The sequence below is a fragment of the Dendrobates tinctorius genome, unplaced genomic scaffold, assembly GCF_039654945.1.
Source record: "Dendrobates tinctorius isolate UK_male_01 unplaced genomic scaffold, ASM3965494v1 ptg000139l, whole genome shotgun sequence".
In the NCBI taxonomy this organism is placed as follows: Eukaryota; Metazoa; Chordata; class Amphibia; order Anura; family Dendrobatidae; genus Dendrobates; species Dendrobates tinctorius.
Window position 1 is genome coordinate 11,405,614 of NW_027361807.1, and position 25,677 is coordinate 11,431,290.

A 25,677-nucleotide genomic window follows, 5' to 3' on the forward strand; every position below is an offset into this window, starting at 1 on the left:
TTGTGTTGATAGGTTCAGGGGTCTGCAATCTGATAGTTGCCAACTTTTCTGGTTTTCTGGACTTAGCTTGTATTTCTGTTTTGCCTCCTACGGTGATTCATTCATAACAGGGGCCAAGGTCTACATGAACACTGGCTGTCTCACATTCAGCGGCCCCCTCCGGGAGTGGGATTACTTGGAATTTGTTAAAGAGCAACGATCCCGGGGGCCCTATGCAGTGGTTGTCTGAATGGCCTCCAACTGGGAGACCAGCCCACCGCAGGGGACCCCAAGTGTAGAGTGGCTGGATGCCACGGCTGCAGTCGCTCCAGCTGCACAGGAGAGAGCAGAGCCTCAGAGCAGTGAGGCGACCGCCGATGTAACCGGGAGCTGCAGGACCACCACTGGAGGGAGTGCAGACTGGAGAAACAGTGGGGACTCCTCCTCCAATGGGTCCTCATTGCATGTTTCTGTAGTGGTACAGGGCCCGAATGTGGCCCACTACGCGAGTCAGCGGCCAATTGTGGACTGAGCGGCCCCTCTAAGAACTTGTGCTGGTGCCAGTTGCACCCTATGAAGCAGTACCCGGTGTCACATGGACCCGTCCTGTGTGACACGACCAGCAGGCCGGTAACTAAAACAACAAGACGCGGCACGTGATACTGTCCTGTGTGACACGGCTCGCAGGCCGGTAACTAAAACAACAAGACAAGGGGAAGGAAAACAGTTACAATGGTGGGCCCTGCGATAGGGAAAGGGGACGTGGAGACCTCCTGCACTCCCCTGAGTCAGTGTCCCTAACGCTCCTAGCGTTCCCTATGCCGGTTCCGCACCAGGCGCCAATCAGGAACCTGTCACCCTAGCACACCCTACACCTATCCCTTGCTAGGGAGCTGGGTGGCGCAGGCACTGGCCCCACCGCTGTACTAATACACACTAAGGAAAAACACAAACGGGGAAACATAACTTAGCTTTACTCTGTTGCACTTGCTCCTGGCAACAGTGTCCACCACCAGAATGCAGCTCTCCTCCTGAATCGCTGCCACCAAGCTCTGTCAGAGCTACAAGGAAATCCCCTATGACTCCTTCCACACCAGGGCTAAGACAGTGCTGCAAGGAACGCTCTCAAGCTCCTTCCTCCACCAAGGATGGTTGAAATGAACACTATCACCAACACTGATTGCAACACCTGTGACTCTTTTATAGCAGAGCCAACAATCACACCTGCATTATAATCATGTGCACTTAACTAAAGAAACTAGAGTGCAATGGTGCTCACCACCACCAGGGGCAAACTTGAACAAACGACACCACAGTGCAATAATCCTAATGGCCACCGGGGGCAAAAACCAACCTTAAGCACAGCTTAGGGAAAAAAAAGGTTACCTGTGCTTTTTATCAGTCCTGATCCAGCATGGATCATGACACCCGGGAACTGTTACACGCCCCTGATAGGGCAAGGATCCCTATACGGTGCCAGAGGACTATGGGGTCCAACGTGACCATCAGGTGATGGCCATGATTAGTTGTGATTTCCCCTCCTCTCAGTTTTTGTTTGCACCCATTGGTGCTTCCCTTGTTGGATCATGGAACCAAAACCCCATGGGGGGTTAACTGCGATGGACTTTGGGCGTGTGGCTGCTGAACTGAATTGTGCTATCACTGAACTGTGCTCCATTTCTGCCCTTGGACTAGCCCCCTGTTGAAAACGCAGCACACCACCACGTAAGAGCCCGTGGTCCGCTCACAGGAGGGAGGTGGAGAAACTGTCGGGTCTGAATGAGGCCCATCTCTAGGACTGTTGAACCATTCTGGAGGACTATGGTCACCACAGAGACTGTGTTGTGTTCTTATTAGTATTATTGAACTGCAAGCTTTTAAGGGCCAGCCTGCCCCTGTTGGAAATGTATGTTTATGTGGACTGTAAGTTTAAGGGGCTGTGTTTCCTTCGAGCCTGACGGTCTCGGGAGCAATGAGACCAGGGTCACGTGGACCCCTGTACAGAGAGAAACTGGGACTCATGTTAATGCTGTCTAAAGACTGTTGCACAAAAGCTTACGTTTTTGTTGCTGCTAATTTTTATGAGGGTTGCCATGGCCGAGGACTACAGAAAAAAAAATCTAGAGAAGCCAGCCCAGTTCTGGAAAAGTATTTTTTGGACTTATCGAACTAAGATCATCCTATGTCAGAATGATGAGATGAAGAAGAAAGTATGGATAAGGCTTGGAATGGCTAATGATCCAGAGCACACCACATCCTCTGTAAAATATGGTAGAGACGTAGAGGAATTGTGATGGCATGGGCATGCATGGCTTTCAATGGTACTGGGTCACTAGTGTTTATTGATGATGTGACACATGATGTGTGTATGAATCACCGTCCTCAGTGCCTCTGCTGCATTCCAGAAAGTTACATATTATGTCCTGCCTCCCTTGCATATCCCCAAGAAAATCTTTTGAAGTGCTGCAGCAAGGTATGCAAATTCAAACTGACCAGTCCAATAGGTGTCATTGCAGCAGCTCCTGTTCCTCATCCCCCCTGCTAAACGCTGTCCTCTCACTGTGATTGATGTGGATGACGTGTCCTGCGTCATCCACATAGTTGAACGAAATCTAGCGCCTCTGCAGGGACACTTTGCTCTGCCCTACTGTGGACAGAGACTAAAACCTAAGTGTGCATGCACTAGCACACATCTTGCACCTGTCCTATAACTGGCAGGTCATGGCTGTGTGTTACAGCCAGGACCTGCCTCTAACAATCACAGGTAGTGCGAAGCAAAGCCCTTCATCGCTAGCACATTTATATATATAAAATTGAATGTGTGTGTGTGTGTGTATCACCAACCAATCACGAAGCATCTTTCATTTCACCAGTGCTGTTTAAAAGAAGCTGAGCTGTGATTGGTTGCTATGAGCAACAGTTTTCTTACTCGACAACGCCTCAGCAGACACTGACTGGGTGAGAGAAATCTAGTATCCCTGGGAACAGGAGCACAGAGCACATGACATAAATGAATCATCCCCTCCTGTGCCCATATACACATCACACATCCTCCATCCCATAGGCACATCTTCCCTCTTAAAGGGATCCCCGGTATGGAAGTTAGGGCAAATCCCTCAGCACTCTGATACTGACCCCAGGCCTCTCTTAAAAAGGATCATTGGTATGGAAGTCAGGACAAATCCATCCAGCGCTTTGGTTTTGACCCCAGGCCTCTCTTAAAGGGATCATTGGTATGGAAGTTAGGACTGTTCCACTCAGCGCTGTGGTTCTGACCCCAGGCCCCTCTAAAAGGGATCATTGGTATGGAAGTGAGGGCAATTCCACTCAGCGCTCTGGTTCTGACCCCAGGCCCCTCTTAAAGGGATCCCTGGAATGGAAGTGAGGGCAAATCCACTCTGCGCTTTGGTACTGACCCCAGACTTCTTTTAAAGGGATCTCCGGTATGGAAGTTAGGGTAAATCCCTCAGCGTTCTGATTGTCACCCCAGGCTTCTATTAAAGGGATCATTGGTATGGAAGTCAGGGAAAATTCACTCAGCACTCTGGTTCTGACCCCAGGCTGACGGGATGATGTGGGATATTAGGGGTAGTAGTCCGGTGGCTCTGGCTGACGGGATGATGTGGGATATTATAGTGAATGTGGCTCATTCCACTCCACTCATGTGGAGTGGGCGGGGCTATACACTCAGCTTTATATATATAGATATAATCATTATAATTTGTTATGACTAACCGTATTTAGTTACTATGCCCGGGCAGCGCCGGGCTCTTCAGCTAGTTAAATATAAAGATAATTAAAAAATAAGCTGTCAAACAGATCCATCAACCAAAAAATTAAAACATTATGGGTCTCGGAAAATGGCAACATAAACCCCCAATTTTTTATTTTAAACTTTTGATTTTTTACTGTGAGGTCATTTTTTACCGTGAGGTCATTTTTTACCATGTACACCGTAAAAGCAAATTCCCAAAGAACAATATCACAATTGCGTTTTTTTTCACAATTTCACCACAGTTGGAATTTTCACGTTTTCAAGTAGATTATGTGATAAAATGAATGTAATTCAAAATTACAACTCGTCCTGTAAAAAATAAGCCCCCTCACACATCCATATGGACAGAAAAATATGAAAAGTTATGGCTCTGGGAAGAAGGGTAGGGAAAAATGAAAACACAAAAATGGAAATTGGCCACGTTGGGAAGAGGGTAAAGGGGCTACAGTACTTCAGGCAGTGCAGTAAAGCACAACCCTCAGAACAGCACAACGCCAATCTTTTGGTAGCTATTGTGCTTTACATAGCAGCTCAGTCCTATTCACTGGCATTGGATGAAGTTATAATACTAGGCATAGCTGTTACTAAATATATGGAGGAATGAATGGATTGCTCTTATTAAACAACTGATGAATGAGTTGCTGAGGGACGGAGCTCCACTGATTTAATATATGCTACGACATCAAATGTAAAAAACTGGAAACTGTCCACTACATTCTATAATTCCCCCACTGATTTAACCCATGTATAGAAGTAAATTTGTCAGTTACAGTACGCCCAGGAGAAGCAAGGCATTCTGGTACTTGATGTCACATCAGAGGCAGCAGCAGCTGGGGTCATGTGATGCCGAGCAAACGGTTAGCAATAGCGCCACTCACAGGCAGAGAGAACAACAAGAGGTATTTGCAAAAATACTTCTATACAAGGGTTACATTGGTGGGGGTATTATAGAATGTAGTGGACAACCTCTTTAAGTACAGATATTCTCTACATAACAGTACTCTTATGCCGTGCATACTTATACTTATAACACTGGACTGCAGCTGTGTTATGGTACTTTTCATAGACAAAATGCCATTGTGGAGAGACAAAGATCTTAAGATCAAGTCACTGAATGAACTTTCGTCCAAGATTGTGACATATACAACAAAACCTTTGTTCAGAAGCTATGATGACAGAATTGTTGTTTGCTGTCTACTAGAAAAAATATTAGGTGTAAATTAAAGTTCCTTCTTAGAATTCCTTTTATCAGGTGAAACTCATTGTCATGTTGACTTAGGCTTAGAGGACAGTGTTTCAGGTCAATTCTATTCTTGATGTCCTCTCATTGTCTCCTGTGCCATCTCTTAATATATTATGCTAAATTAATCAAGTTTACTCTGAAACCTGCTTAGGTCACAAACTAGAAGTTTGGACTCTGCGTGACAGGACAATGTGATGGCCCACCTCATGGTCAGGCTCCTTTATAAAGCTCCCACCTCTATATTTTTTTTCTTGTTGAACCCATCTACTCCTTGCTCCACGATCCTTAAACTTAGCTTGCATATCACTCAGATTTCAATCAGTTTTTTTCTGCTAGGCATAGGCAGTCCATCTTAGATTTTTAGCTTCTGGGTTCTACCCAACTTTCTATCTCCCATTATTCCTTTTTTATGTTCTTATCCATTTTACTCTCTTCTTGTAGCAAAGGCTATCTTTCGTATCATAGTTTATATCCTCTTTTGGGCACTATCTAGCTGTGTGGCAATTCCACCTGCTGTCATACTGCTGTAATGACAACCTTGCCCTGAGGCACAATCCCATCTGCACCTTGCCAGTCGTTGAGTACTCTGTGTACTTTGGCGTTTCATTTTCCTTTACTCAGTTAATAAGTGCAATTGTGATTTGCATATAACAGTTCAGAGGTACAGTAGCTGAAAGCCAGCCCAAGTATCCGATCACACCTTTCTCATTCTGCCCGTGTTACCAACTGGCTTCTACTTGCAGTTGTTCAAATCCAACTGCACATCGGAGCAACTATGGCTGTTGCAGGTGACATTGGCTCTTTTACAGTTTGGGACTATGTTGTGTTTGCCCTAATGCTGCTCATCTCTGCTGTCATTGGGATTTACTATGCCTTTGCTGGTGGCGGACAGAAAACCTCAACAGATTTCCTAATGGGAGGCAGGAGCATGACGGCTGTACCAGTGGCTCTTTCCCTTACTGCCAGCTTCATGTCTGCTGTTACAGTGTTGGGTACCCCAGCAGAGGTATACAGATTTGGTGCCATGTTCAGCATATTCGCTATAACTTATACCCTTGTTGTGTTGATCTCATCGGAAATATTTCTGCCAGTGTTCTACAGACTGGGCATCACCAGCACCTATGAGGTAAGTGCAGATATATCACTTGCTAGATATATATTAGAGCAAGTTGGGAATAATCACATTTTGTTTCACAGTTTTAACCCCTTAGTGACAGAGCCATTTTGCAGCTTAATGACCAGGCCAATTTTTACAATTCTGTCCACTGTCTCTTTATGAGGCTATAACTCTGGAACGCTTTAACGGATCATGCTGTTTCTGAGATTGTTTTTTCGTCACATATTGTGCTTCATGTTAGTGGTAAAATTTCTTCGACATGACTTGTGTTTATTTATGAAAAAACGAAATATGGCGAAAATGTTTAAAATTTTGCAATTTTCAAACTTCAAATTTTTATGCCCTTAAATCAGAGAGATATGTCACACAAATTTCTTAATAAATAACATTTCCCACATGTCTACTTTACATCAGCACAATTTTGGGAACAATTTTTTTTTTTTGTTAGGAAGTTATAAGGGTTAAAAGTTGGGCAGCGATTTCTCATTTTTACAACAAAATTTACAAAACCATTTTTTTAGGGACCACATCATATTTAAAGTCATTTTGAGGGGTGTACATGACAGAAAAAACCCAAAAGTGACACCATTCTAAAAACTGGACCCCTCAAGGTGCTCAAAACCACATTCAAGAAATGTATTAACCCTTCAGGTGCTTCACAGGAACTGAAGCAATGTGGAAGGAAAAAATTAACATTTAACTTTTTTTTGCAAAAAAATTAATTTAGAACCAATTTTTTTTATTTTCACAAGTGTTAAAAAAGAAAATGAACCAAAAAATTTGTTGTGCAATTTCTCCTGAATATGCCGATACCTCATATGTGGGGGTAAACCACTTTTTGGGCGCACGGCTGGGATTGGAACGGAAGGAGCGCCATTTGACTTTTTCAATGCAGAATTGGCTGGAATTGAGATTGGACGCCATGTTGTGTTTAGAGAGCCTCTGATGTGTCTAAACAGTGGAAACCCCCCACAAGTGACACCATTTTGGAAACTAGACCCCCTAAGGAACTTATCTAGATGTGCATTGAGCACTTGGATCCCTCAAGTGCTTCACAGAAGTTTATAACGTACAGCCGTAAAAATAAAAAATCATACTTTTTTCACAAAAATGATCTTTTTGCCCCCAATTTTTTATTTTACCAAGGGTAGCAAGAGAAATTGGACCCCAAAAGTTGTTGTGCAATTTTTACTGAGTATGCCGATACCCCATATGTGGGGGTAAACCTCTGTTTGGGTGCACGGTAGAGTTTGGAAGGGAAAGAGCGCCACTTGAGTTTTTCAATGCAGAATTGGCTGGAATTGAGATCTGACACCATGTTGCGTTTAGAGAGCCTATGATGTGCCTAAACAGTGGAAACCCCCCACAAGTGACATCATTTTGGAAACTAGACCCCCTAAGGAACTTATCTAGATGTGCAGTGAGCACTTGGAATCCCCAAGTGCTTCACAGAAGTTTATAACTTACAGCCTTAAAAATAAAAAATCATATTTTTTTCACAAAAAATGATCTTTTTGCCCCAATTTTTTTATTTTACCAAGGGTAGCAAGAGGAATTAGACCCCAAAAGTTGTTGTGCAATTTGTCCTGAGTATCCCAATACCCCATATGTGGGGGTAAACCTCTGTTTGGGTGCACGGTAGAGCCCGGAAAGGAAGGAACACCGCTTGAATTCTAATCTCAAAATTGTGAGACCGAATGCCATGTCGGGTTTGGACATGTGCCTAAACAGCAGAAACCCCCCAAAACTGACCCCATTTTGGAAACTACACCCCTCAAAGATTTTGTCCAGGGGTATATTGAGCAATTTGAACCCACAGGTACGACACAGAATTTGATAACATTAGGTCGCCATATTGAAAAAGTTAATTTTTTCCACAAAAATCTTGGTTTAGACCTAAATTTCTCACTTTTGTCAGATATTACCCCAAAAAGTGGACCCCACAATTTGTTACCCACTTTCTTATGAGCGTGGCGATATCCCATATGTAGTCAAAAAGTACTGTTTGTACAAACTGCAGGGCTCGGATAGGAAGGGGCACAATGTGACAAATTTGGCTTTATTTGAAAATCCTTTCAGGAATTATTACTCACAGAGGGAGGCATGCTCCTAAAAATACATTGTCTGATTATAAAACTTGGTCCTGCTAACAAAACAGTTGCCCCACATTGTAGCAGGAAAAATAAACTGTACTGGAATGAAGGGCAAAATGTGGAGGAAAATGCAGCCAACTATGTGGCAAAGCGGAGTTTGTTCCAAAGATGAAAGAACACCAGCTGGACTAGAATGACACAGACTTTCAGGGACTAGTCATACAGCATCCTTTTAGCTCCATCAATCCCTATATGAGAGACGAATGTGCCAATAGGCGTGGTACACCATAGCAAGCTCCTACCCGCCAAGGTCAGAACCGCTATATGCACAAAACAACCAATCCCCTACAGAATCTGTATTGTCTGGTACCAGAGGTTCGGCAAGAACCATACGGTAAAGTCCATAGTGTAAAAGTACGGAACTTCCTCATTTTTTAGAAGTCCTCCAATAAAATGATCATGCCCGTATCACCAACATAAATATAAGTAATATAAATGGAAGCCAAAGTTTTGTGTAGCAAGACAGTCATAAAAACAGTAAAAGTTAGATAAATGGTAAAAAATGTTTGTGAGTAATCAAGTCCTAGAATTTTCAAATGACCTGACTTTTCAGCAACATTTGTGGGGTCCACACTCGAGCGTACAGACATGGGTACGTGGACGAGAATTTGTTGGAATAGTAGTTTGATATGGGATTGATAAAGTCCTAGAATTTTCAGATGACCTGACTTTTCAAGAACATTTGTGGGGTCCACACTCTGGATTGTACAGACGTGGGTACGTGGATGAGAATTTGTTGGAATAGTAGTTTGATATGGGATTGATCAGGTCCTAGAATTTTCAGATGACCTGACTTTTCAAGAACATTTGTGGGGTCCAAACTCTGGGTTGTACAGACGTGGGTACGTGGATGAGAATTTGTTGGAATAGTAGTTTGGTATGGGATTGATCAAGTGTTGGAATTGTGGAATGGGGTAAAATGGGATCTACTAATGAAAATGTTCTTTATTACTTGTTCCAAATGACTCTACTGGGGCCACTAAGCAGAAAATAAAACTTATATAAAAAAACTAATAATTGTAGGTGGTGTGGTAGGTCTCAAAGCAGGGGGAGATACAAAGGCGTGGTTGGGATGGGCATGTGGGGCAATAGTACCGGGAATCACTCCGTTTGCCATGCTTCCTGCAAACCCGTCATCTTTTTTGAGGATACCTTTGGGTGGGAGTGACAGGGACAGGGTGAGGAAAATGGCGCTCTGCAAGTCTCTGGGAATCCTCAGACTCAAAGGCTTCCCCCGGTGCCATTGACTCAAACATGAGGCCCTCAATAATTTTTTCCTGAAACTGGAGGAATGTAAGGGGTCCTTGGGATTTTTTATATAGAACAAAGCTGTTGTATGTGGCAGTTTGAATGAGGTAGATTGCCACCTTTTTATACCAGGCCCTGGTCTTCCGCTTGACCAGGTACGGTTGCAGAACCTGGTCTGATAAGTCAACGCCACCCATAAATTTATTATATTCTGTGATGCAGACCGGTTTATCCTTGTCCCTGGTGGCACCCCTCTCTCTGACCATCACAGTGGTGTCTGCATGCAGTGTGATTAGCATGTAGACGTCCTTCCTGTCCTTCCACTTCACTGCAAGGAGTTGGTCATTTGCAAGTGAGAAAGATGCCCACTTCTCCAAACGTCTGGACACCAACTGTGATGGAAACCCCACTCTGTTTTTCCTGATTGTCCCACAGGCCCCTGTACTTGCAGCGTGGAGGGATTTATATAGGGGGACACTTGTATAATAGTTGTCCATATGCAAATGTACCCTTGATTTAGAAAGGGCGTCGTTAGCTGTCATACAATTTTGCCTGGGATGCCAATTGTCTTGGGGCAATTTGGGGGGTTTATTTGGCGGTCCCTAACTTCATAAGTTAGGAAGGTGGACGTGTACCCTGATGAGCTCTCATATGTTTTGTACAGTTTGATGCCGTATTTGGCATTGCTTGGAGGGGATCAATTGGCGGAATGACAGACGGCCCTTGTAGCTCATCAAGGACTCGTCGACTGCCACATTTTTCTCTGGGGTATAGGAATTTAAAAATGAATTTTGCAGGAGGGAAATTAGGGGTCTCAATTTATTTAGCCGATCAGAATTGGGGTCAGTTCTTGGGGGGGCTTGGGAATTGTCACTGAAGTGGAGGAATATCATCAGGGCTTCATAACGGACTCGGGACATGATGGCTGCAAATACAGGGGTGCTGTGGTCAGCTTTTGTTGCCCAGTAAGAGCGGAGTGTGGGTTTTTTACTAAACCCATATTCAGGGTAAGGCCTAAAAATTTTTTTATTTCAGGGACATTGGTGGGCATCCAGGAACGGGAATGAAAGGCAGTGGGTTTTGGGGAAATATATTGACGGGCATATAGGTTTGTCTGGTGGATGATCAATTCTAGGACTTCGGGGCTAATGAAAATTTGGAAATTTTCAATGGGGGTAAAATTAGTGACATCTACTCTTATTCCAGGGACAGCAGAAAAAGGGGGAATTTGAGGGGAAGATGAGGTGTCATTATACCACAGCGATGGGGGAACTGTGGTACTTGGCCCTGCCTCTGAAGCTTCAGCAGTGACGACCGACTCCGCTACCATCGGGCTGAGGGATCCCGTGGAGGAAGAGTCGTTGTCACTGTCTGAACTCTCCTCAGCTTCAGAGGCAGATTCTGTTTCACTGCCGGAGCTGCCGGAGCAAAGCAGGTTGTAAGCTAGCTCCGCGCTGTAAGTTTTCTGCGCCATTTTATTTCCCTGCCTAATGAATACTAACCCTAATCAACCCCCTTTTTTTTTTCCTTCTATCCCTAATATGTGTAACCCTAACACTAGTAGGATGTATACTCTAACGCTAGTAGCACGTATACCCTAACCGTAGTAGCACGTATAACCCTAACCCTGGTGGTGCGTATAATCCTAGCACGTATAACCCTAACTCAGCACTAGCCCTAACCCTAGCATGTATAACCCTAAAAATTTTTTTTTTTTTTTAAATTATAGAAAAAAAATGCAAAAAAAAAATATTTTTTTTATTATCCCCTGACAATGGGGATGGGGATGCAGGGATTTGGAGGGGTAATCTGATTTTTTTTTTATAACACTGCGAATGCAGAAAAATCAGATTTTCTTTCGCTGACAGGACAGCACTTGAGCTGTAGTTTATCTCTCTTTTCTCCCAGAACAACTACAAGGAGAGAAGAGAGACAGCACAGCCCAAGTGCTGCCATATTTACTAATATTGGGGGCTTCGGTCACTGTGATAGGGTATATCACAGTGATCAAAGCCCAGCAGCCAATGAGAAAATTCTCACTGGTTGCTGGGTGCAGGCTTCAGATCTTGGCGGGCGCACTGCGCATGCGCCCGCCACTTTCTTTCACCCGGAGGAAGGAGGGGGGCCAGGAGAGCGGGGGGAACTGAAAAGGTATCGGGGGGCATCGGAGGACCCGGGGACCCCTTTTCTCTCCCCTCTGATGTGCGATCACATCAGAGGGGAGAGAGATTAAATGTAAAATCGCGGGTTTTTTTTTTGTTGCAGTCGCCGTTATATAACGGCGATCGCAACGCCGGGGTCGGTAAATACTGACCTGAATCATGTTCTCCAGGGTCTTGGCTGCCTCCGGTAGCCGAGACCCTGGAGGAAATCTGACTGTGGGGGGCGCTGTTTACTTTTTCCACAGCGCCGTTAATTAACAGCGCTGTGGTTTAAGTACCCTTAGCAACCGCCGTTAAAAGGCGTATCGGCGGTCGTTAAGGGGTTAAAGGGGTTTTCTACTTTTAGAATCTTTCAAAGCCATTTAAAATTTTGGCTGCAGCTCACGTCACATCACCGAGCTCAGTGTCTTATGCCGTTTACCATAGCCGCTGGGATCAGTGATTGGCTGCTGCGGTGATGTGCACTGTCAATGTGATGGCACGGCTGCAGGCAAAACAGTGAGATGAAAGCTGCAGTGAAAAGCTGTCACTGGACCCCGGGAAGACGACTACTATCTGATTTTGTTATGTTACATTACAGGTGATGTTTGGTTCCACTTTTCTAACAGCAATAAAAACCCCCTTAGTTTGTAGACTAAGCCGAATCATTAAATTGTAAAATATTATGTAACTGAATGGCGCACTTGTGTTGACAACCTCATGCCGTATTCTCATGTTACTAGCTTGATCAGCATTTGTAAGCCAAAACCAGAGATGGAACCTATACAGTGAAAAGGATGAAATGAAAAACTGTAGGAAGTAGGAATAACTTATTAAAGACTCTAGATGTACAGAAGTCCTTAAGAATAGTTCTCTGAAGCAAAATATTGAGTCAGTTTGCTTTATATTGTTGTGGATATTTGTTATAATCAGAGCAAACTATTTCAAATATTCTCTGAAAAATGAGATCTGTAATCTGATCGCTGGCATATGGCACTAGTTTTAATAAATGTTGCCGAATTTGCCTGCTTATCTCCTGGAATTTTAATCATTAGAAGGCTTAAAAGGATTGAAATATTGTTACCATGATTCACACTTCTGTGTCGCAATATCTCTGATGATTATAAACGTGATAAGTTGATCCATAACCACTACAAAGAGAAGTTTTTCCTTTTATTGGTGTGTCTGGAAATGAATCTGTTATTACGATGAATCATCGCTAGAGAAACCAATGTTCGCTGGTGTAGTTAACTGTTACAGAAGCTTCTCAAGATGCTGGTTAATAATTCCTTCCGGTAATCGGAAAATTAAACCTTGCTACCTGTAACCTGTATTTTGTAACTAGAGCCATGCTATGGGCTATAATAACTAATCATAGTTGGATGAATGATCATTTGCTCGGTTTTTATAACATGCTATGTAAAATTTCTTACATTCAGTATTTCATTCAGAAGTCATTTGCTATTTATTGATTAGCATCCATGTAATAAGTAACCATATTTATTATTTTCACAGTACCTTGAGCTCAGATTTAACAAATATGTACGACTTATTGGCACCATCTTGTTCATCATCCAAACGGTATGTACGGTAATGCCCAATATGTAGTAAAAATATTATTGAAATGAACTTTTAATGTTGTGCACACTATATTTTAATGCACTCTGACTAAACCACTATTGTTTCACATTCCAATTGCAATATCTTATTAGATATACTGTATATATTGGATTACTATCAGTAATTTTTCCTACTTGCTTCTAAATCAATAGCCACAGTAATGTGTTATGTATTATATAACATGTTGCGGTTTATATTATTGTATACTGCACAATTCCCAATATCAATATTATGACACTAATACATTGCTATTAGTGTCCACCTGTCAATGAAAGTCAAAATATTTTTAGAATGAGTAATGACACTCTCATGCAAATTAAATATACTGTGCCTTTTTTCACGTTACACCCACAAACTTAAATGTATTTTATTAGGATTTTATGTGATTTACCAACACAAAGTAGCAAGTATTTGAGAAGTGTAAAGGAAATGATGCATTGTTTTTACTCATAAATAAAATCTTGAGGGATCAATTGTCTCCAGACGTCACATGCGCCACTTGTGTTATTTATTCTCAGTGTAACTACAGCTGTTCTGTGAAGGCCTCAGAGGATTGTTCGAGAACCATTAGGGATTAAACAGAATCAAGAAAACTAAGGAACACACCAGACAGGTCAGGGATAAAGTTCTGTAGGAGAATAAAAGGTTAGGGGCCCCGTCACACATAGCGACTCACCAGCGATCCCGACAACGTTATGAACTTGCCAGGATCGCTGGTGTGTCACTACATGATCGCTGGTGAGCTGCCAAAAGGGCAGATCTCGCCAGCCATCAGCACCAGCAACGACGAGCGCGCGCGTCGTTGTGTAGATACCAGCGCGCTGGTGCAGAGAGCTCGTAAACAAGGTAAACAGCGGGTTTCTAAGCGCCGCGCGGCGCTTAGAAACCCGCTGTTTACCTTGGTTACCAGCTCCCTGCACCAGCGTGCTGGTATCTAAGGTACACTGCGGGTTTCTAAGCGCCAGGCGGAGCTTAGAAACCCGCTGTTTACCTTGGATATGAGCTGGGAGCTCACTGATCGTTGCTCTCCCGCCTGCCACATGCAGCGATGCATGCTGGCCAGCGGGAGACCAACGATCAAAAAAAAGTCCAGGGCTTTTGAGCAGGATCAGCGATACCCGGCAGGGGGGCCGGTCGCTGATACCTGTCACACACAGCGATATCGCTGGTGAAATCGCTGTTGCGTCACAAAACTTGTGACTCAGCAGCGATCTCGCTAGCGATCTCGCTGTGTGTGACGGGGGCTTAGGTTAGCTTTGAACCTCTCACAAAACACTGTTGAATCCATCATCCTAAAGTGGAAGAAATATGGCACAACTGAAAACCTACTAAGACATGGCTGTCCAGCTGTACTGACATACCAAACAACTAGAGCAAAAGCAGCCAAGAGGCCCATGGTCACTCTGGAGGAGCTGCAGAGATCCACAGCTCAGGTGGGAGAATATGTCCACAGGACAACTATTAGTCATATGCGCTACAAAAAGTGGAAGAAAGTCATTTTTTAAAGCAAGCCATAAGAAGTCCCATTAGCAATTTGCAAAAAGCCATGTAGGGGACACATAGCTATCATGTGGAAGAAGGGGCTCTAGTCACATGATACCAAAGTAGAACTTTTTTTGTTCAATGCAAAACGCTATGTGTGGCGGAAAACTTAGGCTACTTTTACACTTACCGCTTTTTTGCGGCCCGTTATTGCGGCCCATTTTTGTGGGCCATATTGCCGCAATTTTTATGGTTTGCCACAATAACGGACCACAAGAAAGCTTGCAGATTGCCATTTTTTATTTTTCCAATACTATGGAAATAGTATTGGAAAAAAAAACGGCGTTTCCCAAGACCGGAAGTCACGGTGCACCGCAAAAACAAACTTCCATTTGTTTTTGAGGCCCCATTGTTTTTCAATGGGGGCCGTGTTCATACGCCGTGAAAAAGATCGAGCAAGCTTGATCTTTTAACACGGCCGCAAATATGGCCCCCACGGCCGTAAGGCACACAGCGCACCGTGGAACTATACGGTAACTATAAAAGCAGCCTAACACTGCACATCACCCTGAAAACACCATCCTAATTGTCAAACGTGGTCGCAGCATCATGCTGTGGTGATGCTTTTCTTCAGCAGTGACATTTGGTCAAAGTTGATGGGAAGATGATGGAGCTAAATAAAGGGCAATTCTTGAGGAAAACCTGTTAGAGGCTGCAAAAGACATGAGATTGGGGCGTAGGTTCACCTTCCAGCAGGACAACGACCCTAAACATACTGCCAGAGCTACAATGGAATGGTTTAGATCAAGCATATTCATGTGGCCCAGTCACAGTCCAGACCTAAATCCCATTGAGAATCTGTGGAAAGACTTGAAAATCGCTGTTCAGGGACGCCTTCATCCAATCTCACTGAGCTTTAGGTAGTTTACAAAGGTCAAATGGACAAAAGTTTCAGCCTCTAGACGTGCAAAGCTGGTAATCATACTCCAAAAGACTTATGTTATGGCAGTAATTGCAGCGAAAAATGGTGCCACAAAGTATTTCTTCAAAGGGGCCGAATACAAATGCTCATCACAATTTTCAGACTTACATTTTTAAAATAATTAGAAAATCATGTATTATTTCCTTTATACTTCATAGCTTGTGGTGTAACGTTAAAACATGTGGAAAAGTTCACGAGGAAAAAAAAGTATTCACTTTTTCAAGGCACTGTATTCATAATATAGTTTCTGCAACAATACAAATGGTATGGCTGCCTTTGCTGCTGTTGTTTCTATTAGTTTCCACAATCCAAATAGTAGACACTGGCTGTGTGATCTCAGCTAAGTATGTCTGACTCTGAAACAATGCGATGTTTCAGAGTAAAACATTCATTTAATAGCCGCCACGGACCGAGCCATGCAGCAGACTAATCGGACAAGCGGATCACAGACGGTTTCTTGCTGCCTGCTGCCCTGGATTGACAGTTCTCTGTCTACGTGTACGTATAGGCAGAGGCCTGATATTACTGTCAGCTGGCAGGGAGCAGCTTCTTGGGATCCACCTGTACAATGCCTGTCCGACTCGTCTGCTTGCGTGGCCTGGTTACTCTGTTTGTGAAAAGTATGTTATTCTCTAAAGCACTGCAACATTTCAGAGTTAAACAAGACTAGCTGAGATAATAAAGCCAGTGTCTGGTACATGCTGCCCGTGGCTCCAACAGCACGCATCAGATGTCAGGTTCACTTTAATTCTCAAATAAAAAAGAACAAAAGGGGAGGGTCTGTCAAGTGATTCGTAAATGAAGTATGATAACCTGTCATCTTTATCATTATAAACTACCGCTGTTCCTCAAGTGACATATGTGAAAGCAGGAAAAATATATATCTTTGTGCCATGTTAGCCAATAGATAGAAAAATATTAAAATTTGAGAGTCCTCGGTGGTTGATACCTTTTTAATGGCTAAGTGAAAAGATGATCACAACTACTCGGGTCTCTCCATCAGGCATAGAATAACACAAAATCTGAAGAGTCACATATTTATGCACAACAGGACACAGAAATAATGCAATAGTTAAGATAAGTGACGTGGAGCAGAACTATAGACGTGGGACCGGGAGAAAACAGTTGTCGCTGTAAATATTGGAACTGTTCATAGATAAGGAGTGTTGTGATTGAAGAGTGGTCCATAATTGTGATGTGATGCCCCCAAATGGTCTGAGGAGCACATTCCTTAGTTGGTATAGAAAGACATAAACCCATGCAATACATTCATTCCTGCAATGAGTGTGTCAAAGGTTGTCATGAGTTTATACTCCCAGATCCTTCTGTCTCTCTGAGATTTCAAGTTACCTTTTAATGCTAGTAATTTCATGTCCATGATGCTGATGTAAGGCGGATACAGGGTCCGTCAGGTGTGTCCCCCCCCCGTGGATATTGCACACCTGTCTTACGTGCGGCACCCTGTTGTTTGCTAATGTTAGTGTAATGTGCTGTATTGTTTATGCACTGTATTGTGATGTATTTAATATGTGTAGAAGTAGTGATAGAATAGAAGGTAGTATACTACACTAGTGGGATTAGAATAGAGAGGGAACATTAGAGATAGGGAATAAGATTACCAGATTAGGATTAGTTAGCATAAGAAATAAGGCTGCTACAGCAGGAAGGGCCCAGGCTGAGAGACAAACCCTAAGAGGATCCGGGGTCTTCGACCGGGGCAGGTGGAGGTGAGATGGCGAACCTGGTACTTTTTCATACTGAAGCCGGACCAGGGAATGGTAGGAAGCTGGTGGGACTGGCACACCTATGGGATGGAGATTGCCCAGAAGTGGGACAGGGATTGTCCAAAAGTGGGACAGAGATTGTCCAGAGGGGCTGAGATGGCCGGAAGAAGCAGAGACTTCCAGGGAAAGCATCAGGATTGCCTGTTGTGAATTCACTTTCTGGTCTACCTCTGGTTGCTGGTGAGGGTGGTGGAGCTGGTTGTATTGACAGAAGAGTCGTGAGTTCTCTTTCCGGGCTCCCTCTAGTGGTTGCAGGGGGTAATGAAGCTGATCTAATTAACAGAGACCTGCCACCAGATAATGAGGATGACGATTGGACATCTGGAGTCTCTGACTAGATTTAAGACAGCCGACTCCCTGTATCCCTGCTGGTGATTTTTCCTGCCTCCTGAGGTCTTAGTTTACAGTTCAGTCCCTGCATTCTCAACCTAAGTGTTCTTTGCTATTGTTCACATTTGATTTGGTTTTGTCTATTCAGTTTTGTGTGGTCAGCCAGCCCCGGCTGGGGCTGTGCTGAATTTCCATCCTTATGTTACTGTTTGTGCCAGTTTGCTTTTTGTCCCTTATTAGATTGGCCTCTTTTTGCTCTGTTCTCAGAATATGCCAGAGTGCTGATATAGTGGGTGAAGTCTAGTGACTTCAGGGTTTTTTTTGCTATCAGAAGTGTTGGACATTTTTGCAGGGATTTTGGGCGTGATTGCAGACAGTATCTTTCCTTTCCTGTCCTTTCTAGTTAGTGTGGGCCCCATCGTTTGCTCAGCCTATTTTCCTACCTGTGTTTGTGTTTTCATCTTATCTCACCGACAATATATGTTTGGGGGCTATCTATTCCTTTGGGGTCTGCTCTGGGGCAGTTTAGTTTTCCCTTTTTCTTGCTTTAGGCTTATTTAGTCCTCTGGCTGTGTTGAGGCGCCTAGAATCATCGTAGGTACGCTCCACGGCTACTGCTAGTTGTGTGGACAGAATCAGGGGTCTGCAATCCACTTAGTTACCAACCTCTCCGGTTTTCTGTGGCTGTGCTTGGTCTTGTTTTCCTCCTCGGTGACCCAATCATAACAATTGCCCTTGCAAAGGAAATGTGTCGCCCTTGTAATGCAAACTCTGTCATTAAGTAAAGTTGAATTGTTGATCATGAATATGGAGTCTGGAGTGCTTTGTGAAAACCATGGAGTTGAAGCTGGAGTTACGGATGACGAAAGGACTCCAGCAATTGACATGACTGTTTTACTGCACACACAGCAGGAGGGGCATTGTAGTTCATCTGTGTGGCACCAGGGTGTTGGAACAGAACAGCCCGTTGCCATGATTGCCACCATGGCCTCCTTACACTGTGATCAGGGATACAAAAATGTTTGACCACAGGTAGATCTATTCTTTTTTCTTTTATTTAGTGGTGTTGAGAATTTATCCTTGTTCTAAGTTTTTTGCCCTGTCTCCCCTACATACAGACCCCCAGTTAGACATTTGGTACATATAATTATCGTAAGTACACCACATTAGATGTGATGAAGCTTAAAGTACCTGGGATCTCGTAGCTCTGATGTGAGTTGGGGATCTTTGTCTTGTCTGTGGTCATTATAAATGGACAGGTGTTACATTTTTTTCTGGTTGCAGGGAAAGGTTCCTGTAGCTGTTGGCTAGCACAGCAAGCTTCTGACAATTATGCTTCTTAGACTTGAGGGTTGCTTAAAATACAGAAGTGGAGGATCTGGAAATATAGATTGTAATCTGGCATCTTTTTGTAATAAAGGGTGTAGTTTCTGTGCAGCTCCCCTTAACACCTCCAGATTTGGAGATCATAGGTGACTACTAGAGGCACCCGGTTGCTATCTTATTTAGATTTGTAATGTAGGAGATGATTCCTCATCGCTGCAAACACACGACAATAAAACTTTCATACTCCTTATCTATGAACTGTTACAATATTTATGGCCACAACTGTTTTCTCCTGTCCACATTGATAATTCTGTTTCACGCCACTTGTCTTATTGCATTAGTCCTGTGTCCTGTTACTGAGACTTGAGTAGTCTCAAAAGCTCACAATTTGTTAACATCTTTTCAGTTAGCCATTAAAAGGCATCAACCACTGAGGACTCTCAAATTTTAATATACAGTATGTGAAAGCAGTATTCTTAAACCACCTCCAGATACTGTCATATGATATAATTTTACATGTCAGCACAGTCTCCTATCTGGAGAGACAGGCAGAAGTGCTAAAATTATTTACCAGCATCTGCTTGCCCACTGAGGTGTGTCCCAATGGGCAGACGAGGAAGGTTTGTAATAAAGATACAAAGCTTTACTGGATAAGTGTACCCTATTTTTATGTCAATATAATAATCACTTGTTTAATTATGTATTTTGCATTTTTTATGCATGTAAATACTTGTTATTCTTATTTTTTATTAGATTCTTTATACAGGAATTGTCATTTATGCTCCAGCTTTGGCACTGAATCAAGGTAAGAAAGAAGACAGATGAGAAATATAATGAATAGATCTTTATAGTCCTTTAGGCATCATTCCATTTTGATTTATGTATCTCTAGACTAATAGTAATGGCATTCCTATAAACGCACCATTGCTGGACCATTAACAGTAGCTCCAGATCGAAAACTATGTGCTGATGTCCTTCTCTGGGAGCCTGATTTATGTCTCGCGAATGTAGATTAATAGTGACTTTACTAGGTCTAACTTCATGATTTATTAAAGGGGATCTGTCACTAGATTTTGTTATGTAATCTGCATAAGGTAGGTGCTGAGACCCTGATTGCAGCAATTTGTCACTTGCTGGTCTGCATTCTGTTATTTTGATAAATGCTGCAGATCCAGCAGTGGTCAGAATGCTGAGCCTTTACAACCCCACCCACATCACTAATTAGCAGCTTTCGGTGAACGGGGTGCATATGTAGAAAGCTGTGAAACAATGGTGCAGGCGGAGTTGCAGAGAGTAGTTGACTAGGAGGCAGGAGAGAGATCTAGTCCTGTAGTGATAATCTCCTGCTGATAAAACAATGACTTTATCGAAACAACACCACAAATCATGATTGAGGGACACCAAAGGGTTGCAATGACAGCCTGGTGTCTGCTGAAGACCCTCGTGCCTGTTATTATGATCCTATGAAATCTTTTCATAGGAGATCATGATTCTAGCTATACATAGCACTGCTATGTATAGCACAAGCGTTTGGACGATCGCATCTTAAAGTCTCCTGAGGAAACCAACAAATATAGTAAAAAGTGAGAAAAAAAAGGTTTTAAAAATATGAAACCCATCCACAAAATCACACCCCCTTTTGCCCCATTAAAAATAAAACTAAAAATACACATATTTGGTATTGCTGCTTTCTAGTGATGGGCGAGCACTCAAAATGCTCGGGTGCTCGTTGCTCGGGTCGAGCAAATTGGAATACTCGGACAGAACAACAAGCCCAATGTAAGGGCTCAGGAAAATCCCCTTCACAGTATTCATTTTGTACTCCCGTTCTATTTTCTTATGGATTGAATGCAAGGCCTGCCCTGCTACCAAGTCATATGCACCCCAATATGCCGTTGAACCCAGGTACTGGATGGGCACAGGAAAATACACTTCATATTATTCATTTTGTGCTCCCATTCTGTTTTCTTATGCATTGACACGAGTAGTGGCGAGCACATTCACTCATCACTACTGCTTTCGTTAAAGTCTGATCTATCAAAATTTAAGATAAAATAATCCAATTGGTAAAAAGTGTAATAAGAAAAAAAACTAAAAACTAGAATAACTTTTTTTGGCTACAGCAACATTGCAGTGAAATGTAATAAGATGCGATCAAAACGTCGTATCTACCCCAATGTGGTATCAGTAAAAGCATCTGCTCATGGTCCAAAATATGGGACCTCACACAGCCCCATATCCCAAAAAATTAAACCGCTACGGGTCTCGGAAAATGGCGACACAAATGAATTTTTTTTTCTTATGAATTTCCAAATTTTTTTCTACCACTTAAATAAAACAAAAAAAAAAACTAGGTATATGTACTAGAGAATCATTTTGCCAGGTCAGTTTTTACCATATAGTAAACATATTAAATAAAATACAGTACTGTTGCTAGGAATATCTATCACACATATCTAAATCTAATAAAATACCGTAGCTGCCAAATAAAATACATTAAAACAATGTAACGTGGCATGTTTTTCTAGCACACTACATGGGAGATGTAGTAGGTGAATGGCTGCTCTTATTAGAACAAGGCTCTATTATGGATTTTCGTATTGATTGAATTTTTTCAGCATCTTTATCAGTTTAAACATTACGTGTCCTGATGTCCTATGACAAGGTAAGAGAAATGCCACCACAATACTATAGATTCTAAAAATTCACGGCAGTAGCTAAAGGAAGCAATAGTATTCCAGGGAATGGTTCTCAGTCTAGGTGGAATAAGTCATCAGAACAGATACAGTAGCTCATACTGTTACACCTCATTTCTCCATTCAGAACACATGCACACTTGGCCAGGTTGAACGTACATGTGTTGAGTATGGGAAACGGAAAGGATAGCCTTCAGTGGACAGCTAAGTGAACAGTCAGCTTTAGTTTAATTTATGGGCACGTCTGTATCAGTACTTTTGTGTGCAGGCTAAACTAATTTTAATCCTTTTCAATATTTTTATCTATTTCAGTGACTAAATTTGATTTGTGGGGTGCAGTTGTGGCCACGGGGGTAGTCTGTACCTTCTACTGCACACTGGTTAGTAATGCTGTCATTTTACTATTCAAAAACAATAGTTAGAATGTCGGAGTTTTCATGTTTTATGTATTTTTTTTTATTTTAGTCTTGTGATAATTTAACTGTGAAGTCAGACATTCTAAAAATTGTTAAAACCATATTATAGCAAAATCAGAACCCAGTGCAAATAAATCACTTGGTAACTGTTGGCTAAATTGACCCAGAACACTACAATATATAACAAGCATCTATTTTATGATTTTTTTAATAATATCTGATAAATGGCTTAATCTTTCTGTTATCATAGAACTTCCATGTATCAGCATGACCACTAGTTTCTGGGCATAGGTGCCCAATTAATCGGTCATGTACTGTCGGACTAGCTCACATTTACAGGTGCTGATAAACTATACTGCTGTAGTATTCTATATTCCTACTTTAATGTCTTTTTACTGTGTTGCAGGGTGGCCTTAAAGCAGTTGTATGGACAGATGTGTTCCAGGTCGGGATCATGGTTGCAGGATTTTCATCTGTAATTATTCGAGCTGTGGTCGTCCAAGGTGGAATTGAACCCATTTTGAATGATTCTTATTATGGAGGAAGACTAAATTTTTGGGAGTAAGTATACAGTATGCATTACCTGTATTTTACTGCATGTCTTTACTTGGTTGTAATCTCAATAGAGAATAACAGATCAGAGTTTAATCTAGATTTTTGATTTTCTCTAGCTTCAACCCCAATCCACTGCAGCGGCATTCCTTTTGGACAATTGTAATTGGAGGAACCTTTACATGGACTGGAATCTATGGTGTCAATCAGGCACAAGTACAGAGATATATTGCTTGTAAAACCAGATTCCACGCTAAAATGTGAGTATGCAGCCAATTTCCGTGTTTTCGTTTTTTCTTCCCAAAGTTATAACTTTTTAAATTTTTCTGTCCACATAGACATACGAGGGCTTGTTTTTTGCAAAGTTGTACTTTTGAATGACGCCTTTCATTTTGCCACATAGTTTACTGGAAAACGGGAAAAAAAAATTAAGTGAAAAAAATTAAGTGTGGAGAAATTGTAAAAAAAGACCCAATTCTGACATTGTTTTTATGGAATTATTTTTACGATGTATGTTTTGTGACAAACATAACCTTGCAGTATGATTCTGCTCATCGGTACGATTACAGGGATACCTAACATGTCCAGTTTTTTTTTTATTTTAGTGGTAAAAAAACAACAGAATTTTGAAAAAGATTTTTGAGGGGTTGTGTCGCTTTTTCCCGAGACTCGTAACGTTTTAATTTTTCTGGCAATGGACATAGACAAAGACATACTGATAGGGAATTAAAATTGTGAGCCCCCCATCGGAGACAGTGATGATAATGTGTGCAATCTGTAAAGCGCTGCGGAATATGTTAGCACTATATAAAAATAAAGATTATTATTATTATGTGTGATGATATTTTTTGTGAGCGAGACAACTGTTTTAATAATACCATTTTGGTATACAGTTGACGTTTTCCTCGCTTGTTACAGCATTTTTTGTGATATTACAGAGACCGAAAACTGTAATTTTGTTATTCTTATTTTTTTTCTGCATACGGTGTTTACCAATCGAGTTAATTATTTTTTATTTTGATAGATCAGACTTTTCTGAACGCAATGATGTGTATTTTTTTTTAACTTTTTTAATTAGAACTTTTGTTTTTTTTATTTATTTTTTTCTTTAAATCCCTTAAATTTTTACTTTTCACTTTCTTTGTTAGTTCCTTTAGGGGACTTGAATCTGCTATTATCTGATCACTTGTGCTGTACATCGGAATGTCATAGAATTACTAGATATAGTAAAAATCACGGTCACATACAGGGTTTCAATGGAGCTCTGTAATGTCAAGCATGGAGATCTTCAACTGATCCCTGGCTGAAATGGCAACCCATCGGTAACCCACGATCATGTTACTGGAACACAGATGGGCGCGTAGTATGTCATACCTGCATGCCGGTGCATTGTTAATAATGCTGTGAGAGTTTGACAGCTGCATTTAACAGGTTCACAATGAGGAGCGGTGATTTGTGCCACCTCCAGCTATTTGAGACAGGTTTTGGCTCTAACACACAGCCATTATTTACTGAATAGGGGGCAAGCTCACACTGTGTGCCTGTCCCGCATGTCGTAAAGTGATTAAATTAACCTTTCCACAATCATAGTCTACCCACTTAAAAGTTCTACCAGAAAGGGCAAAAAAGAATGTAAAATAATAATTTCCAATTAGCGCTCATTAGAATGGAATTATATATTTCCATGCATCCAAATTATAATATCTGGTATGATTAATGAGTTTGATGATGAATAATATACAGTATGTAGCTAATAGTTTTCCACACTTACCTAGGCCTTATATATTACAAATTTTCTTAGGTCACTGTATGTGAATCTACTTGGACTCTGGGCTATTCTCTCCTGTGCTGTGCTTAGTGGGCTCGCTATGTATTCTATATATAAGGACTGTGACCCTTGGACTGCCAAATTTATATCAGCCCCTGACCAGGTAAGAAGTAATAAAATAACGGACAAATATGTTATTTTTACTTAATTCATTAGCAAGGGTCTACTTTCTTGTTTGCTTGAGCCCCCTTCATGTCATACTGACCAGTAAATATTGTGGGAGGAATTAGAAGAAAACCCATGTGACAGTAGCTGCTTGTCTTTCATTGGCTAAGCTGCCCCATCGCTGCCTTTGTAGTCTGTTTCCACACTGCTGTATACAAATAGTCAGTTTCTACATTCCAGCGTCTCAGGAATGCCTTTTTCCCCACAAAAAATGACGTCTACTCGTCAGTTTTCCCCTCCCCTCCAAGCACTCTTCTCTTTGTAATCATATGCTTGAAAATGAAAATACAGTTCTGGCCAAGAGTTATTAGTCTAACTGTCATAGAGTAAAATTAAAATCCATAAGACCTCTCAGGAGAGGGGACATATCACTTTCACATTGAACATATGGGATTACTTGTAGCTGGGAAGAGAGAAACAGCTGACATTTCATCCTCCATTGAAGTAGGACTCTACATTGACCATATGGGATTAATTATAGCTGGGTAAGCGAGAAACTAAAGTGATGAACAAAAGGGTAAAGCCCCCGTCACACACAGCGATCTCGCTAGCGAGATCGCTGCTGAGTCACAAGTTTTGTGATGCAACAGTGATCTCACCATCGAGATCGCTGTGTGTGACAGCTGTCAGCGACCGACCTCCCTGCCGGGTATCTCTGATTGTTCATGAAAGGTCAGGACCTTTTTTGGGTCGTTGGTCTCCCGCTGGCCAGCACGCATCGTGTGTGGCAGGCGGGAGAGCAACGACCAGCGATCAGCTAGTTGGTAACCAAGGTAAACGTCGGGTTTCTAAGCGGCGCGCGGTGCTTAGAAACCCGATGTGTACCTTAGTTACCAGCGC

General features: G+C 42.1%; 1 protein-coding gene across 2 annotated transcripts in view; it reads left to right on the forward strand.

The window, feature by feature from the left end:
* SLC5A8 (solute carrier family 5 member 8) overlaps positions 1-25,677 on the forward strand; it is a 128,647-nt gene that overhangs the window by 64,995 nt on the left and 37,975 nt on the right. The window contains exons 1-7 of one of the 2 annotated variants that reach the window (XM_073545022.1): positions 5,674-6,123; positions 13,172-13,237; positions 19,934-19,985; positions 22,189-22,256; positions 22,699-22,853; positions 22,964-23,104; positions 24,646-24,775. In XM_073545022.1, the coding sequence (XP_073401123.1) occupies positions 5,773-6,123; positions 13,172-13,237; positions 19,934-19,985; positions 22,189-22,256; positions 22,699-22,853; positions 22,964-23,104; positions 24,646-24,775 (963 nt within the window). In that variant the 5' untranslated portion in view covers positions 5,674-5,772. Of the gene's footprint in view, positions 1-5,673; positions 6,124-13,171; positions 13,238-19,933; positions 19,986-22,188; positions 22,257-22,698; positions 22,854-22,963; positions 23,105-24,645; positions 24,776-25,677 lie in introns of those variants that run through there. The other variant, XM_073545023.1, reaches the window with a different exon arrangement.